Below are 18,675 nucleotides of genomic sequence, written 5' to 3'. Positions count from 1 at the left end.
TGGTACACTACTTATCTTAGAAACTAGGTGATCATTTTTAATTACTCATCTTGGCGACTTGGCGAAACTACTAATCTTTTGAACTAGAGGACATTAGTACACTACTGATCTTGGGAACTAATGAACACTTGTAAACTACTTATTTTTTCAAGACTTGGGGACACTGACAAACTACTGATATTAGAAACCAGGGGACAGTCGTAAACTAATAATCATGGAAACTAGAGGACACTGGCAAACTACTGATCTTGGAAACTAGATAACAATGTCAAATTACTGAATATTGATCATAGGGGACACTGGTAAACTACTGATTTTAGAAACTAGGGGACACTGGAACACTAGTGATCTTGAAAACTAGAGGCAAACTGCAGAAACTAGAGGACAGTCGTAAACTAATGTTCATGGAAACTAGAGGACACTGGCAAACTACTGATCTTGGAAAATAAAAGATTATGGCAAACTATTGATCATGTAAAATAGAGGACACTGGTAAACTAGAGGACACTGATACACTACTGATCTTGGAAACTAAATTATACCTTAAAATTACTCACCTTGGAGACTTGGGGACACTAAAAAACTACTGATCATAGAACCTAGAGAACAATGGCAAACTACTGGCAACTAGGGGACACTGGTACACTAGTGGTCTTGCAAAATAGAGGACAAATTAGGAAGCAAACAAGGTAACAAGAAATTCGAGAACAATGGACAGTGAGGACAAGGAAGCAAGGTAACTATGGACAGTAAGGGAACTAGGAAGCAATCAAACTAAGCTTGGATGACTTTGATTGTGGAAGAAACAACAAAACCATGGGACGTAAATCTAGGGAATGAGAATTTAAAGACACTGAGATAGAAGAGGGCTGAAAACTAGGCGACAATGGAAATTAGGGAGCAAGGGAACTTGGAAACAAACTATGGGACATTGATCTCAGGAACAAGAAGTTCTAGACTGTGCTGTCCTTGATTTTTTTTATGCAGCTTAGTCGAATAAAAAGACTATTTTTTTCTATCCCACGTGACACTGAAATTTAATAGAAGCACTGTCTGTAATTTTTTTAAACCACATTTTTAAAGCAGGAAGAGATATAAGCTATGTGTACAGAAGCAGCCCCTATTGCTCTAGGTGTGATGGAGAGGCCTGCAGATGTGATGTGGGTTTGACTGGTGGATTGATAGTAGTGCTCTAGGTCAAGTCACAAGTGGCATATAGCATGTTTAGATTAAGCTCCTGTATATTTCAGAGTGCTATATTTGACTTCTTAAGCTCTGGAGCCATGTTTATTATGCTAATACCTGGGATTTAGACAACACAAGCCAGATATGGTACATTTTTTTCTTGCTTAGTACTTCCCCTAATAATAATCATAGTGACAGTGATTTTTTAGAGAATCTGCTTTATATAATGAAGCGTTAAGAAATTATTTAATAAATAAAACATGACAAGGTGATGTAATGCCATCTGAGTTACATTTACTAACATGGAGTTGATTATTTATCTGAAAAAGAATGTTAAAAAATGATTTATTGCTTTTAGAAAACTACATTTCCAATAGTATACATAAAAAAAAAAATCTAATTATAGTTTCTTTTAATAGATTACATTTACATACAGTACACTATATGGACTAAATGATGGAGTCACCTGATTTTTTCAGTTATATGTGCTTCTTCCCTGAACGTTTACCACAAAGTTGGAGGCACACATTTTGTATAGGATTTCTCGGGCTCCAGTACCATAAATTGTTCCTTTCACTGGAATTATTAGGCCTCCCAAACCTTTTCCAGCATGACAATGCTCCTGTGCATGAAGCCAGCTCCATGAAGATGGGTTGGAGTGGAAAATCTTCTGCTATAGAGCCCTGACTTTAAACCTATTGAACATCTTTGGGATGAATGTGAACTCTGACTGCACCTCAGGCCTCTTAATCTAACCTACATCAGTACCTGACTTTACTAACATCTTTGTTCCATGAAAGAGCAAAGAAATTCCAGAACCACACTATAACCACAAAATCTAGTAGCATATCTTTGTAGAATAATGGAGGTTATTATAATGTTATAATGTTCAAAAAAAATCTTTTGCTCAGTTGTCCACAAAACTTTGTCCATATAGTGTAAATTACTGAGACATTTAAAGATTGTCCAATTTATTTAGTTCATATAGAATATAGTTTTTTTTACTTGTATATTTCACTAGCACTACTTTTCATTTCTCATAAATCATCCATTTGTCTTTACTGCCACTGATGTGAATTTTTCTTCAGCAACTGGCACAAGACTTTATATGATTTATATCTTATATCATCTTATCTTATCTTTTATCTTACGCACATCAATTCTCATTTTCTCTTGAAGTATAAAAAAAATAAATAAATAATAATAATACTAAGAAGAATCATAATAATAATTTCCCAAATGAAAGTTCCAGCCGATATAAGGTCTGATGCTTTTCGGATCCTAGGGAGGTTATGACATGCAAAATCACAACATTTCTATTGTAAATAACAAAAAAATACAAGATGACCAATTGTAGTTTAGAATGATTATTTTCCCTTTTCTGTATGACCATAAATGTTGGCGTTTTTAAATTGTTGCAGTAGCTATTCTTAAAAATAAGTGCGGTTCCATGGACCCGTAGGGATTCATGTTAAATGAATATCTCCTTCATCATATCGACAGACACAAAGGTTTTTTTAAATCAGTTATTATATGAATTATATAGAATTATATGCTTCTGTCGTACATGTCCTGGCTGATTTTTTATCTCTGGAAATGAAAAAAAAATAGTTTGAAACCTGACCAATCAGAATTATGGAGTCTTGTTTTCTAAAGGAACTTGTTATAGTGTTTATATTATAGAGTTTGCTCTCTTTCTAATTTTAGCAATGAGCGCTAAAATACTTCTATAATACCCAGAATGCCTATAAGTGGAGCAACTCCGGTTCATTAATTACATTTAATGAACAAGGGACACACACAGCAAAATTTATGCCCTGGGCATTTTTTTAATTGTGCTTTGCTTTAAGTATTACATTATATATCAGATATATCAGAGAAAGCACAAGAGGACTGAAAGTTAAGCTTCCAAGTGCTGATCCTACTTCCTTTCGGCTTCTCCCATTAGGGGGCGCCACAGCGAATCATCCGTATTCATGATCCGCATGTTTGATTTGGCACATGTTTTTACACTGGATGCCCTTCCTAACGCAACCCTCCCCATTTATCCGGGCTTGGGACCGGCACTAAGAGTGCACTGGCTTGTGCAACCCTAATGGCTGGGGTTGGTTCCCTGACCGGGGATCGAACCCGGACCGCAGCGGTGAGAGCGCCACATCCTAACCACTAGACCACCATTACTGATCTCAGGTAAATATTCATGTTACTTTCCTGAAAGTGAGAACATGCTCTAAAGTTCCTACAGTTTCCTTACGGGCCATACCATAAATGGAGAGCCACTTAGGTTCCACCGATATATTACATTTATAAACGTCTGCAAAGTAAATGTAAAAGATAGTCAAGCATATTACAGAGAACCACCGTGTTACGGTGACCCAAAGTCTTCTTAACTGAACCACGTGTAAGCTATGCTGGACAAACATGTCCAATCCATGGAAGTCCACTTTACAACATACAGGACTTAAAAAGTCAGCTGTTAAGTTCCTAGTGCCAGATACCACAGTACAGCCTGAGGGGTCTTGTGAAGTCCAGGCCTTGACAAATCTGAGCTGTTTTGTTGGCTGCTGGTGGTTTGAAATGTTATGGTTGATCGGTGCAATATATACTTTATATGCATCAACAATATGTTCTCTCGCAGCATACAAAACAAAGAAGAATGAAACCTAAGAGAGACACTTGGTTTCTAATTACAGTAACTTCCTAATAAAAAATGCACACACCCTCTGTGACTGAAACTATAGAAGCAGTATCAAAGCATGGATCATCCTGACGTGCCTAATTACACAGCAGTCACTTGGAGGCAGAGAGCTCCAATTATCGTGGCACCAACTGGGAGTGTTTTGGTTGATGTCAGCTGTAACCTGTAATATCTCCATCTGGGTGTGACTGATAGCACACTCGCTAAACTTCCACACTGTAAGACAGGCCTTCTTAAATGTTAACTTTTTTTTCCGTAGTTAGGAAAACGTTCATCTGTAAAATCACTTTCAGGTTATGGATTCTGTCTGAACATTTTAATTTAAGATATTCGCTATTTTTTAAATATGTTGAAATCTTTTTACATTTTGGATTAAAGCTCAGGTGAACAACCAGAGAAAAGAACTTTTGCTCAAATGTTAATGTTTAATGGTTCGGGAGACTTAATGATTATTCTGCTTCATGTAGCTCATCAACTTTGTCAAATCAGAAATAGCAAAAAATAAAATCTCACTGCAGTCTAGACCTTTCACCATTTGAAAACATTTGGTGCATTATGAAAAGAAAAATACAACAAAGGACACCCAGAACTGTTAATCAGCTAGAATCCTGTATCAGACACCTATGGAAGAACATTCCTCTCCCAAAACTTCAGCAACTCGTCTCTTTAGTTCCCAGCTGTATATGGACAGAAGATGTGATGCTACACGGTGATAAACATGTCCCTGTTTAAAAAATTTGATATTTATGACCCTGGAGAAGTCACAACTAAGAATCTGACTCATATGAGAATCATATAAGGGCTGAAGAGATCTTAAGACTCAGGGTTATAATTTAAATACATAAATCTTTTTTTATAATAAAATATTTGGAACAGCCCTCGTTTCAGAGACATGTTTTACATTAATATTTATGGCATTTGGAAGACGCCCTTATCCAGAGCAACTTACAACTGAGCAGGGGGGGGGTTAAGGGCAGCTTGGTGATGGTGGGAATTAAGCTTGTGACCTTTTGATTCAAAGTCCAATGCCTTAACCACTGAGCTAACACCTCCTACCACCTGCTACATTGTAAAAATAAAAATGTAAATAAGAATGAATGAATGAATGAATGAATGAATGAATATCTGTATTTGATAACAAAGGTTGCCTTTTAAACAAAAAATCCCCTTAGTTATTAATAGAACTTAAGACACCGATTACTGGAATTATTGGCTATCTACAAAAATCCATACCGATCCACTGTCGTTCCGAGAGCAGGTTTTAGAGGCGCATGCCACATTTTGTTGGCTTCAGCGAGAGCGGGGAAGAACCGCGAGGAGCGCGATCACTCTCGGAGAGTGCCGCTCGGGAGCGGAGCGATGGCATTGACATGCAGCCGGCTCTCCTGGGAACCGACTTAGCGTGCTCCTCTTCCAGGATTTTTTTCTTTTTTTGTGACAAACAATTAACAGACAATTCAACACATACACACAGAGCGCTTTGCGAACAAACAGAAGCTGGCGCTCGCTTCGCTACATGTGTGTTTTATACTTCCTGGTCGTGACGTCACTCCGCCGTCTAATTTTTGACTGATTACACACATTATTTCAGAGCATGAACACTCGGGCGCGTTCCCAAAGCGTTTCGACACAGTATCATCATAATAAAGTCTCCACAATAATACTGGTAGTCACTTTAAAGAAAGGAAAAAAGAAAATTTAAAGTTTGGTGATTTATACTCTAGAGAAATTTTGTATGTGGGATCAACTGCTTCTGAAAAACAGTTCACTAAAGCCACATGTTGTTTGTTTTTTTGCAATTCTTACATTGTATCTCCATGTTGTAGATATGTGTTAGTTTAGTAATGACTCCTGCTGCATGTTTTGAAGCTCTTACCTGATCACATGAAATATAGCGGAGATGATAAGTTCGTTGTGCACTGCGATGGTCATATAGCGCGGCTCGTGGAACGCTGAAGGCACTGTCCTTACGGCATAGCACAGATACACACTCCACAGGAGGAACAGGAACTCAGCTATGGGCATATAGGTGTGTGTGTAAGAGAGAGAGAGAGAGAGAGAGAGAGAGAAAGAGAGAGAAAGAATCAGTGCACAATGCAAAGCCTGGCTAAATTGCTTGTATACCCTGGACACTGCTTTTCAGATGATTGTGGATGAAACCATTCAGGGATTTTTTTAATAGGGAGTCCCTCCGCAGACACGTGTCCCGTCCACCAGAAAGTCTATTTAATATTAGATCTATACCAAATGACTCCTTTGCCTCTGAGCAGTAGAATGTACTGTAAGCAGTCCACGCTGTGCTAGCTATCAGAGTGATGGTGCTGTCTTACCCACTGCCATCATGTAATCCCAGCGGTCCAGAAGGCACATACTGAACTGCAAACCCTCGGGGGTGAAGCCCATGGTGATCAGTGCCAAGTGCCAGTCTGGGTTCTGGCACACGGCCAAAGTCCATGCCACAAGGAACCAAAGAACAATCAGAAGAACGATGCACAAGAGGCACAAAACCTTCCAGCTGGTCATGTACGGGATCCGCTGAGCTGTGCGAGACAGGAACACCTTCAGAACCCTTAGGGAAAAAAATTACAAGAGAAGATACCACAAGCGTGTTATTGATGAGATGATGTCACATATAGTGATTTGATGTACATTGTGTAAAATGTAAATAAAAACAGAATGCACTAGTTTGCGCATCTCATAAATCCATATTTTATCACAATGGAATGTAATAAACACCAAATATTTAAACTGATAAAAAATTTTTTTTTTGAAAAAACGTAAAACTAAATTTATTTGATGGCTTCAACACATTTTTAAAAAGTTGGGAAAAAGTGAGTGTTATTGAAATTAGACAGTTGGAGAAACATTTTGCAACTTATGAGGTTAATTGACAACAGGTCAACTGAGATACTTGGGTATAAATAGTGTATCTTAGAGAGGTGGAGTCTCTCAGAAGTCAAGATGGGCAGAGCTTCACCAATCTATGAAAAACCCTGTGTACAACAATCATATTGCAAAACAATTGAACATCTAATCATTTACAGTACATAATATCATCAGAAGTTTCAAAGAATCTGGAGAAATCTCTATGCACAAGGAACAAGCAGAAATCAATATCGGGTGGCCGTGAACTTCGGGTCCTCAGGCAGCACTGCATTTAAAACAGTCATAGTTCTGTACTAGAAAAGAATCACTGTATGTAAACACCTCCAGAAATCGTTGTCTGTAAACACAGAATGCCATCCACAAATGCAGGTTAAATCTCTATCATGCAAAGAAGAAGGCATGCGTGAACATGATCCATAAGCTTCTCTGGGTCAAAGCTCATTTAAAATGTACTGAGGCAAAGTGGAAAACTGTTTTGTGGTCAGTCTAATCACATTTTACATTTCTTAAAATAATTTCTTTAATTTTTCTTTATGGAAACCGTGGACATGGCATCCTTCAGACCCCCAACCCACGGGCCGCGTACCAGCATTGGTCCGTGGGTCAATTGGTACCGGGCTGCACAGAAAGAATACATACATTATTTCTATTTTATTTTTTATCTGATTCTGAACGATGTTTTATTTTGGAAAACTACCAGATTCTCTCCGCTACATCTGTCTATGACTCACTCTTGATGCAGGTCATGATGCCTCGGTCACATGTCTTACCAACATCCGCTACCTTCTTAAAGGGGCTGCTCCGGCCGCTAACACGTAATACATTACCGCTAAATTCAAACACCCAAGCGAGCAAAATGAACAAACAACAACACAGTGGATTCACGATTATTATTATATTTAGGAAATACCAGTTTTTATGGTCGTATCATTTTATTTTGTTGTATTTATCCACCACTCCTTAAAGTCCGGTCCGTAAAAATATTGTCCGACATTAAACCAGTCCGTGGCGCAAAAAAGGTTGGCGACCACTGCTTCAGACTATAGAGGAGACCATGAGTATTAGAGAAAAAGGTGTATTAGTTTATTGATATGTTTTCTATGTTCAACTGTGAATAAGATATGAGTTTATAAGCTTTGCAAATCATTGCATTCTGTTTTTGAGGTTGAGATGGATTGCGCCATAATTTACATACTACATGAAACAACCTCGTCAAGGCATATAGAGATGAACACATTTGTGTCTTATTAATGCAGAAACTGATTGAAAAAACTATACAGAGAGTAAAATACACCCTTGAGATACGCCTTGTTGTGTCTTGTCAGGGGGTTCCCATTAACTCTCGCTCTCTCATTCTCTCTCAGGCCCGTTGATAAATTGCTCTCCGCACCGGTTTAATCAGGCTATCAGAAAACGATCTTGGAGATGTGTTAACTCTCACCTCGGCCCAGCCACCGTGCTTTTGTCATGATTAGAGCCGTGTAGCTGTTCGTCTTGGCTAGCTTAATTATGAATCCCATTAGCCTTATGTGCCACTTCCACCTGACGCATTCTTTCTTACAGCCGTATGTTCATCTCATCTTTACATACAAAGGCCAAAGACCTCATTATCTTTCAGCCATTATTCCCAAACTTCTGCACTCTGTTTCTCCCGCTCTCTTTTTCCCATCTGTTTTTTATCACCCCCCTCCCCCTCTCTAATTTTGCTACATATCTGTCTTTTATTTCTCATCCCTCTTTGCTCTAGGGCTTTTTTCATTCTCCAGATCTGACTCCAGGCCTCAGACTTTATGACCCGCTGGACGAGTCTTTATACATTCGTCTTTTGCCTCCTCTGTCTCAACCATTCGATAAAATTTAATAAATTGTGCCCATTTTAAGTTGTTTTTGTCTGCCCCATGGTTGCAGCAGATCCGTCCTCGACGTGCTCTAACAAGGCCATGAATCTTTTCTAAAGTACACTCCGGTTCTAACGAACTAAACGAAGAACACGCAGCACCGATTACTTTTTACAACCCTGCTGACGTTCGAATGGATTTAGGCGATAATATAAACTTTAACTGCGAGTTAAGGGAGAGCAGGGCTAATCTTTGCTTGACTCTGGCCACTGTACTGTAACTCAGTTTCAGGGTGATACTGATCTTCTTACAGCCTCAGCATCTTTGTGGAGATCAACAATTCTAATTCTTAAATCCTCAGAGAGTCTTTATCATGAGGTCCATGTTGAACATTCAGTGGTCAGTATGAGAGAATTGTACTTAAAGTGCAACATTTTAACTGCTCTAATACAAGATACACAAATGATGTATATGAATATTGCAAAACTAAGTGTATTCTTGCTCCTCCTCATTTCTGATCCTACTGCATATCTTCACCAATACTATTGATTCGTATCACACTGGTTTTGGGTCTTTGATGGTTCTTTGGCCGCGTCCTTCTCCAGCCAATCTGTCTGATGACATTTGTTTCTCCTCCCCAGCTATCATCCTGTGACAGATCGCTCTGAAATGGCAGAGCCCATGGCAGACTTCTGACATTTACTAACACGCTTCGCTGTGAAATGCTTGTGAGTCACCCGTTGCTCGAGGGGGTGTGAAAGCGTGAGTTCGTGCACGCTAACATGTGAGCGTGTGTAGGTGTGTGTAGGTGCGTATCTGCCGCCTCATCTCCTACAAACAGGGATCAAAATCCTACACCTCATGTGGCGTCATTTCAAAGCCCAGGCCTGGTTATAATTAATTTTTATGATACAGTCGTGATACTAAACACAGGGTAATTAAATGATCAGGACAAGCGGAGTCAAAACAGGCAAACGAACAAGACGAGATGACGGAGAGGTGCTTGTTTTGCGTTGTTTATAAAAACACATTAACATATCCGAAAACATAAACTTACAGATCATTGGACAAGACACCTGTCAGTCAAGATATACAGGTGAATGACAGGTGTCTCGTCCAATGATCTGTAAGTTTCCGTTCACAAACTACCTACCTTTTCCGGTTTGTCTGACTTGTGTTTTTTGGATTTGTTAATGTGTTTCGTGCAACGATTCAGACAAACCGGAAAAGGTAGGTAGTTTGTGAACGGAAACTTACAGATCATTGGACGAGACACCTGTCACTCACCTGTATATCTTGACTGACAGGTGTCTTGTCCAATGATCTGTAAGTTTCCATTCGCAAACTATACTTACCTTTTCTGGTTTGTCTGACTTGTTGTTGTGTTTTTTGGATTTGTTAATGTGTTTTCGGATTTGTTAATATGTTTTTGGATTTGTTAGTGTTTTCTAATTTGTTAATTTGCTTTTGTTAATGTGTTTTTGGATTTGTTGTTTTGTTTTTGGATTTGTTAATTTGTTTTCGGGTTTGTTAATTTGTTTTTGGATTTGTTGTTTTGTTTTTGGATTTGTTAATTTGTTTTCGGATTTGTTAATGTGTTTTGCACTTCTCGGCCACCGTACAAAAGTCCCACTAAGTAACATGCATAGTAAAAGAAAAATGCTATTGTAAATTATTATATTTTTGTTTGTAGACTTGGTTAAACTAAGAGTTTGTGTGTGTGTGTGTGTGTGTGTGTGTGTGTGTGTGTGTGTGTGTGTGTGTGTGTGTGTGTGTACATTTATGCTTATAAGTCTATCCCTATGAAATAAATATTCCTATAGTGTGTGTGTGTATATATATATATATATATATATATATATATATATATATATATATATATATATATATATATATATATATAAGTGTATCCCTGTATATATATATATAGGGATACACTATAGGGGTCGCCACAGCGGATCATCCGTCTCCAATATATATATATATATATATATATATATATATATATATATATATATATATATATATATATATATATATATATATATATATATAGTGCCTTGCGAAAGTATTCGGCCCCCTTGAACTTTGCAACCATTTGCCACATTTCAGGCTTCAAACATAAAGATATGAAACTGTATTTTTTTGTGAAAAATCAACAACAAGTGGGACACAATCATGAAGTGGAACGAAATTTATTGGATATTTCAAACTTTTTTAACAAATAAAAAACTGAGAAATTGGGCGTGCAAAATTATTTTACTTTCAGTGCAGCAAACTCTCTCCAGAAGTTCAGTGAGGATCTCTGAATGATCCAATGTTGACCTAAATGACTAATGATGATAAATAGAATCCACCTGTGTGTAATCAAGTCTCTGTATAAATGCACCTGCACTGTGATAGTCTCAGAGGTCCGTTTAAAGCGCAGAGAGCATCATGAAGAACAAGGAACACACCAGGCAGGTCCGAGATACTGTTGTGGAGAAGTTTAAAGCCGGATTTGGATACAAAAAGATTTCCCAAGCTTTAAACATCCCAAGGAGCACTGTGCAAGCTAAAATATTGAAATGGAAGGAGTATCAGACCACTGCAAATCTACCAAGACCTGGCCCGTCCCTCTAAACTTTCAGCTCATACAAGGAGAAGACTGATCAGAGATGCAGCCAAGAGGCCCATGATCACTCTGGATGAACTGCAGAGATCTACAGCTGAGGTGGGAGACTCTGTCCATAGGACAACAATCAGTCGTATACTGCACAAATCTGGCCTTTATGGAAGAGTGGCAAGAAGAAAGCCATTACTTAAAGATATCCATAAAAAGTGTCGTTTAAAGTTTGCCACAAGCCACCTGGGAGACACACCAAACATGTGGAAGAAGGTGCTCTGGTCAGATGAAACCAAAATCGAACTTTTTGGCAACAATGCAAAATGTTATGTTTGGCGTAAAAGCAACACAGCTCATCACCCTGAACACACCATCCCCACTGTGAAACATGGTGGTGGCAGCATCATGGTTTGGGCCTGCTTTTCTTTAGCAGGGACAGGGAAGATGATTAAAATTGATGGGAAGATGGATGGAGCCGAATACAGGACCATTCTGGAAGAAAACCTGATGGAGTCTGCAAAAGACCTGAGACTGGGACGGAGATTTGTCTTCCAACAAGACAATGATCTAAAACATAAAGCAAATGGAATGGTTCACAAATAAACATATCCAGGTATTAGAATGGCCAAGTCAAAGTCCAGACCTGAATCCAATCGAGAATCTGTGGAAAGAACTGAAAACTGCTGTTCACAAATGCTCTCCATCCAACCTCACTGAGCTCGAGCTGTTTTGCAAGGAGGAATGGGCAAAGATTTCAGTCTCTCGATGTGCAAAACTGATAGAGACATACCCCAAGCGACTTACAGCTGTAATCGCAGCAAAAGGTGGCCCTACAAAGTATTAACTTAAGGGGGCTGAATAATTTTGCATGCCCAATTTTTCAGTTTTTTATTTGTTAAAAAAGTTTGAAATATCCAATAAATTTCGCTCCACTTCATGATTGTGTCCCACTTGTTGTTGATTCTTCACAAAAAATTACAGTTTTATATCTTTATGTTTGAAGCCTGAAATGTGGCAAAAGTTCGCAAAGTTCAAGGGGGCCAAATACTTTCGCAAGGCACTATATATATATATATATATATATATAGACACATTCATACCTATATATGTATCCCTATACATTTATCCCTATAATTTTCCCATTTATCCTTATAATATTATTCCAAAACCTATAGAAAATGTTTAATTGAAAGTTTACACATTTATAAAACATCCATCCATCCATCCATCCATCCATCCATCCATCTATCCATCCATCCATCTGTCTCTAAACAGGGAAAAAACACATCAGCACATACCTGTATAACTTGAGCGTGATGGTTCCGTACACGATGGCGAAGCCAAGCATGCGCACCCATCTGAGCAGGATACAGCGAAACACACTGGGCTGGAAGTACAGGACCACACCCTGTGGACAACACACACAAGAACATCCATAGAGACTCACATTTCCATAATCAGAAAGACTTGGTGTGTGAACAACCAGCCATCATTTTATTACAGACAGAAACCGCTTTGAGGTCTGTGTATAAACAAATGAATCAAAATCTAATCTGCAGTACTGTCTTTTTATCTGTCCTAGTTATCGTTCAGTTTCAGTATTTCAGTACACATTCGCATCAGTCACACGTTAGCTGGTGGGGATATTAAATGTGTGTCTGATCGCTGACTTGGATCAGAAACTGTACTTACGTGATGTAATAATTATAATAATAATCATTTGTGTGGGAATCTGGCCTTAACAACATACATAAATATTGTAAGCCTTCAAAGATCAGACACTACTGAAGTGAGATTCAGTGGTATTTATAATATGGAAGGCTAATTGTGATTTTATTTTAGTAAGAAAATAAATCTCTTTATGAAACTTAATTTCAAGCTGGAGGCAGACGTCATACTGAATGCATCATCAAACATAAACGCCTACACTACATGGGCAGGCGTTTGTGTAAAAATGACCATCGAATTGGTATGTGCTTATTTTCGAACATCCAATTCCACACTGAGTTCCAATTTCCTTTTTTTCCCTCTATTATAACAACATCCACTTTTCTGGGTAGATGTTCCACTATTTTGTGGAGATTTGTGCTCATTCAGCCACATGGGTGTTAGTAAAGTCAGGTACTGATGTAGGAGATGTGAGGAGGCCTGGGGTGCTGTCAGTGTTCACAATTATTCCAATAGGGTTGGAGTTAGAAGAAGATCTTCCAATCCAATATACACTATATTGCCAAAAGTATTGAGTCACCTGGTCATATGTTTGGTATGTGATCTTATTTTATCATTGCGTTCCACATTTATTCCCCATTCACTCTTATAATTGATCCACTCTTCTGGGAAGATGTTCCACTAGACTTTGGAGTGTGCTTATGGTGCTTATGGCCAAAAGTGTGTTATGAAATGCAGGTACTGATGTAGGTGAGGAGACCTGAGGTGCAGTCAGCGTTCACATTCATCCCAAAGGTGTTCAGTAGGGATGAGATCAGAGCTCTATAGCAGAAAACGCAAGATCTTCACCAGATCTTCATTGAGCTCTTTTTGTGCACAGAGGCATCGCCATGCTGGAGCAGGTTTGTTTCAAGTGAATGCTACATTTTTTTGTAGCACATTTAAAGACGTCCTGTACAATTGAGTGCCTCCATCTTTGTGGTAACAGTTTGGAAAAGAAGCACATATAGCAGGAAAGGTCAGCGTATGTATTCTGCATAATACTATTTTAATAAAATAAAACTGCAATGCAATAAAATCCAAATATTATATACAATAAAAATAGACCATAACAATGCACTGGCATTATAAAAAAAAAAAGGTGCATTATATAATATATAAGGAAAATACAATATATTGTATAATAAAAATAGAATACGGAGTATACATATAATGTATAATGCCCGTAATGAATTGTAATGTATGTAGCAAGCAGTTATTACAGAAAGTGTTTATTTTCGCTGAACGCTGCAGGAAATCCATGCTGAGGAGATGAAACGTTTCTACTGAGGCCCTGTGCAATATAATTAGGCCTTTTAATTGATGCATGAGACAACAAAAGATGAATTAACCATGGAGTGACCTTACTCTAGACTCCTGACCCTGTGTGTGTGTGTGTGTGTGTGTGTGTGTGTGTGTGTGTGTGTGTGTTGGATAAAAGCACAGCTGCCCAAAGGTGAGCCAAAACATGAGATGCGTTTCGATGGCGTCCAATGCATGAAAGACAAAAAAAAAATTTAAACACAGCAAACACCTGAGGCCGTATAATTATCAGTGTGCAGCAGATGTGGCACACGTTCCCCTGTGGGATTGTTAATGTTAATCGGATTAGTGCAGACATTAATAGTTTCCTGGTGGCTGTAGGAGATCTGCAGGAGAGAAGTGCAGATATATCAGCGGGTCGGTTCCGACTCGGTGGACGAACGTGAACGCCCCAAGAGAATGTATTACTGCAGCGTAAGCAGAGCAGAAGAGTAAAAGGTACTGTATGCTGGGGAATAAACTCTCTCTCTCTCTCTCTCTCTCTCTCTCTCTCTCTCTCTCTCTCTCTCACTCTTTCTCTCTTACACACACTCTCACACAGCTGCTTAATCTTAGGAGCTAAGAAAAAAACTGCTGAATCGAAGCGCTATATAACTGCTAGCTGAATTCATGGAGAAGCTGTAATCAATTCACACAACAGAATTTGCACAAATGGGCGTGTCCTTGTGATGTCCCCATGGCTGTCAGTCCTACAAAAACAGAATTGACCTGCAATGGACAAACTGTTTAGTCTTTTAAGGCCATGTCCCCATTAAAACTTTCATACAAACAGATGAAACGCTAATAAAACACTTATTAAACGCATATTTCTTTTCTCTATTTTGGTCCAAACTGAGACTGCGTATAAAGTCAGCAAGGACATCAATTTTTGAAAATGCTCTCCAAAGTGAATCAATTTGAAAACGCTGTTTTGATGCAGTAGTGTGAATGGAGGCTTTCGAAAATGATGACGCAATTTTAGGCACGTGATGACGCCTGTACTCGACATCCCTGCCAAAACAGTCCCGATCCGTCGAGCATTTTTAGCATCAACCTTTTTAGCAATTTGAGCTTCAGTTGCTCATCTGTTGGATCGGACCACACGGACCAGCCTTCGCTCTCCAAGTGCATCAGTGAGCCTCGGCTAACAATGACCCTATCGCCAGTTCACCACTGTTCCTTTCTTGGAGCACTTTTGATAGATACTGCAGACCAGTACCCACCCATAAGAGCCGCAGTAATGGAGACCTAGTCATTTAGCCATCACAATTTAGCCCTTTTATAATAAATTTTTTCTTTTATAATCAGTGTTATTCACTTCACCGCTCATAATGTTATTATGTCATGTAATTCAATGTCCTATGCACTGGGATAACCCTGGGAAATAAATTCAGCATGTTGTATTTTGGGTCCGAACGCAGGCGGAAATTGTTAGAGTAACCGTTTTTTAAGAAACAATGGAGGAAATGGACTGATTTGGATAAACAACTTCAAAACAAGGACCTCCGGGCAGAAAAAAGGGAAGGAAGGGCAAAAAAATTAGAGCCCAATTAGACACGTTATTGCTGACAAGACTTTACAAAGAAACAAAGATATTATTTATGAACTAACACACAACAGCTGGATAAGCAAAGTGGGAAAAAAGGGGTGGACGCAGGACCAATTACAAGTCAGGAGAGACAAGCTCTGGGGAAAGAAAAAGCTGAACAGCACAATGCTGGGTGCGTGTTAGTGTTGATAAATGAAACACTGAAAGTTGCACTGAAAGACTAGAGGAAAATAAAAAGCTTTTTTGTTGAGTCTGTTTTTTTTTTTTTGCTTCCTCATTCCCTCATAAAAAAATGTTCTATTCTTTGTAGACCAATGTTCCAGCAATATGAGGAAGCTTTACATAGAGAAACGCTGGAGCTCTTTCAGAGTGACCATCGGGTTCTGGGTCACATCCGCACGACTATTGGCCAAGCAGCTCCGCTCTACGAAGAGTCCTGGTGGTTCTTCCATTTATGGATGATGGAGCCCATTAGGACCCTCAATGCTGCATAAATATTTCAGTCCACTTCCCCAGATCTGTGCCTCGATGCAATCCTGTCTCTGAGGTCTACAGACAATTCCTTTGACTTCATGGCTTGGTTTGTGCTCCGACACACACTAACTGTGCGACCTCATATAAGCAGGTGTCTATGTCCAAGTAAATGAATTTACCACAGGTTGACTCCAATCAAGTTGTAGAAACATCTCCAAGATGATCGATCTCAATTTTGAGTATAATGGCAAAGGCTGTGATACTTATGTACGTATGATTTTTTTCATTTTAGATTTTTAATAAACTTGCAAAGATTTCAAAAAACATCCTTCGTGTTGTGTCCATTTTGGAATAAAGCTGTAACATAACAAAATGTGGGAAAAGTGAAGAACTGTGAATACTTTCTGGATGCACTTTACAGTAAAGGTGGCACTTAGTCCTTGCCTCACACATCCACCAATTCTTGGGATAAATTGAGCAGGATTTCAGGCACTGGTAAATAAAGTTTTTATGGATAGGTGCTTTAATGTCCTTCAAGAAGCAAGGTGTGGAATTTACTCCTAAAAGCTTTACAACATATGCAATACAAAGCATGCCATATTAGAATCTTCTCCCAAAACTCTTCTCTCATAAACGATCAGGCATTTAATTAAATCACAGCAGCCCAAGCACAAGTGAGACACGGTTTAAAGAACGAGTGAGACAGAACATCAGACTGACGTTTCCTACATTCGCCTGGAGCCATTTTCTCTACTAAATCATTAGGCCATTAGTTACATCCTAATGATCCTAGCTGACTTCCTCTGGTGTAGTACAGAGTCTATATTTAGGTTCTTCAGGTGCTTGTGTGTATTGACGCATTTATAAAAAAGGAAAGGGAGAAATGGATGACTGCCAACAGTCCAGATGTACAGATTGATCCTGGAGCTGGTTTTCGATCCTGAGACAGAGTAAGATGGGAATGATCTCCAGAGTTCTGCTCATGAGCAAATCTTCCAAAGTGAACAAATTGTTTTTGTACTGAATACATATTATTTGTGGACTTCAATCAAATTCGACTGAACTGGGAACTGTCAGTTAAGATAAGATAAGATAAGATAGATAGATAGATAGATAGATAGATAGATAGATAGATAGATAGATAGATAGATAGATAGATAGATAGATAGATAGATAGATAGACAGGCAGACAGGCAGACAGACAGACAGACAGACACTTTGTACAAGAACAGCTGCGGTCTCAGGTACTCCAATAGTGGCACTGTTCAGGCAATGGTGAAATATGTGAAGGCAATAGAATAAGGAAACATGAGACTCAGTACATGGCAAGGCGAAACATGGAAATACTGGCTGGCAAAAACAAAACATACAGCTAGTTTGTTAGTTAGATATTTAGTTTGTTAATTAACAGCAACTTAGGTGTCTGTGTGTTATTTTTAAAGTCTTCCAGCTGGGACCTTTGAGGAGTCTGTGATTGGTTACCAGGCAGGGGCTTTCTATATCAGATCATTTATTCAGCTTAAATGTGAGCCTTAATGGAGGAGAAAAATGAGGGGAGCCATGATATAATAAGAATGTAGTACTTTGGAGAAGTTTTATATCGCTGCATGGAATCCCCAAATTCTGAATAAGTAATGATTAATGATGAACTTAGACAATAAAACGTGCGGTTAACTGAAAGTTCTTTTTTTATGTGCATGTGTTGGTATGCTGAAGAGGGAGGTAACGAAGTACAAATACGTTGTTACTGTACTTAAGTCGATTTTTCTGGTAGCAGTATTTTACTTTTCAACTTTACAACTTTTTACTTTTACTCATAGATTTTTTACACAAATATTTGTTCTTTCCACTTCGACATTTCGACATTCATAAAACAGACTTGTTACTTTAGTTTTAATCATTGCACCCCATTTTCAGCCCATCAACCTGTTTCTTGTCATTTCCTGTCTCTCACGCAACACAGACGTAGGCTAGTTTACAAAGCCCACAATGGGCTGGCAGAAGTCAACAAGAAGTCTGGGGTTAACGTGGATGAGACAGAAGGAGTCAGTGACATAAACATGACTGAGAAGAGAAACATTTTGAATCACCTGATCATCATCTTTTCTCTGCTTGTGTTCTATATGGTGGATGTTCAGCCTGGACACATTCATTAGGTAACACATTAATTAGGGTTGTCCAAATTAACGGGTTAATAATGTGTTAATGCAAATTCATTTTAACAGCATTAATTTTTATTAATGCGTGCATTTCAGTTTGACTATTTTTCTTCAAAATATAAATACATAAAAGAGGCGAAATTAAAACCAACACAAAACACGTTTGTTTACGACGTCCTTTTTTTACTCAGAACATATATATATATATATATATATATATATATATATATATATATATATATATATATATATATATATATATATATATATAT

The 18,675-nt window shown here is 38.4% G+C and overlaps 1 protein-coding gene across 2 annotated transcripts in view; it reads right to left on the bottom strand.

Annotated features, from left to right (window-relative positions):
• gpr158a (G protein-coupled receptor 158a) overlaps positions 1–18,675 on the bottom strand; it is a 144,356-nt gene that overhangs the window by 12,557 nt on the left and 113,124 nt on the right. For both annotated transcript variants that reach the window (XM_083544584.1, XM_083544585.1), the window contains exons 6-8: positions 12,511–12,620; positions 6,214–6,452; positions 5,760–5,898 (exon numbers count right to left, since the gene is read on the bottom strand). In XM_083544584.1, the coding sequence (XP_083400710.1) occupies positions 5,760–5,898; positions 6,214–6,452; positions 12,511–12,620 (488 nt within the window). The remainder of the gene's footprint in view (positions 1–5,759; positions 5,899–6,213; positions 6,453–12,510; positions 12,621–18,675) is intronic.

This window comes from Silurus aristotelis, assembly GCF_946808225.1.
Source record: "Silurus aristotelis genome assembly, chromosome: 1".
Lineage (NCBI taxonomy): Eukaryota > Metazoa > Chordata > Actinopteri > Siluriformes > Siluridae > Silurus > Silurus aristotelis.
Note: the sequence above shows the minus strand (reverse complement) of the source record. Positions and strands in the feature narration are given on the sequence as shown.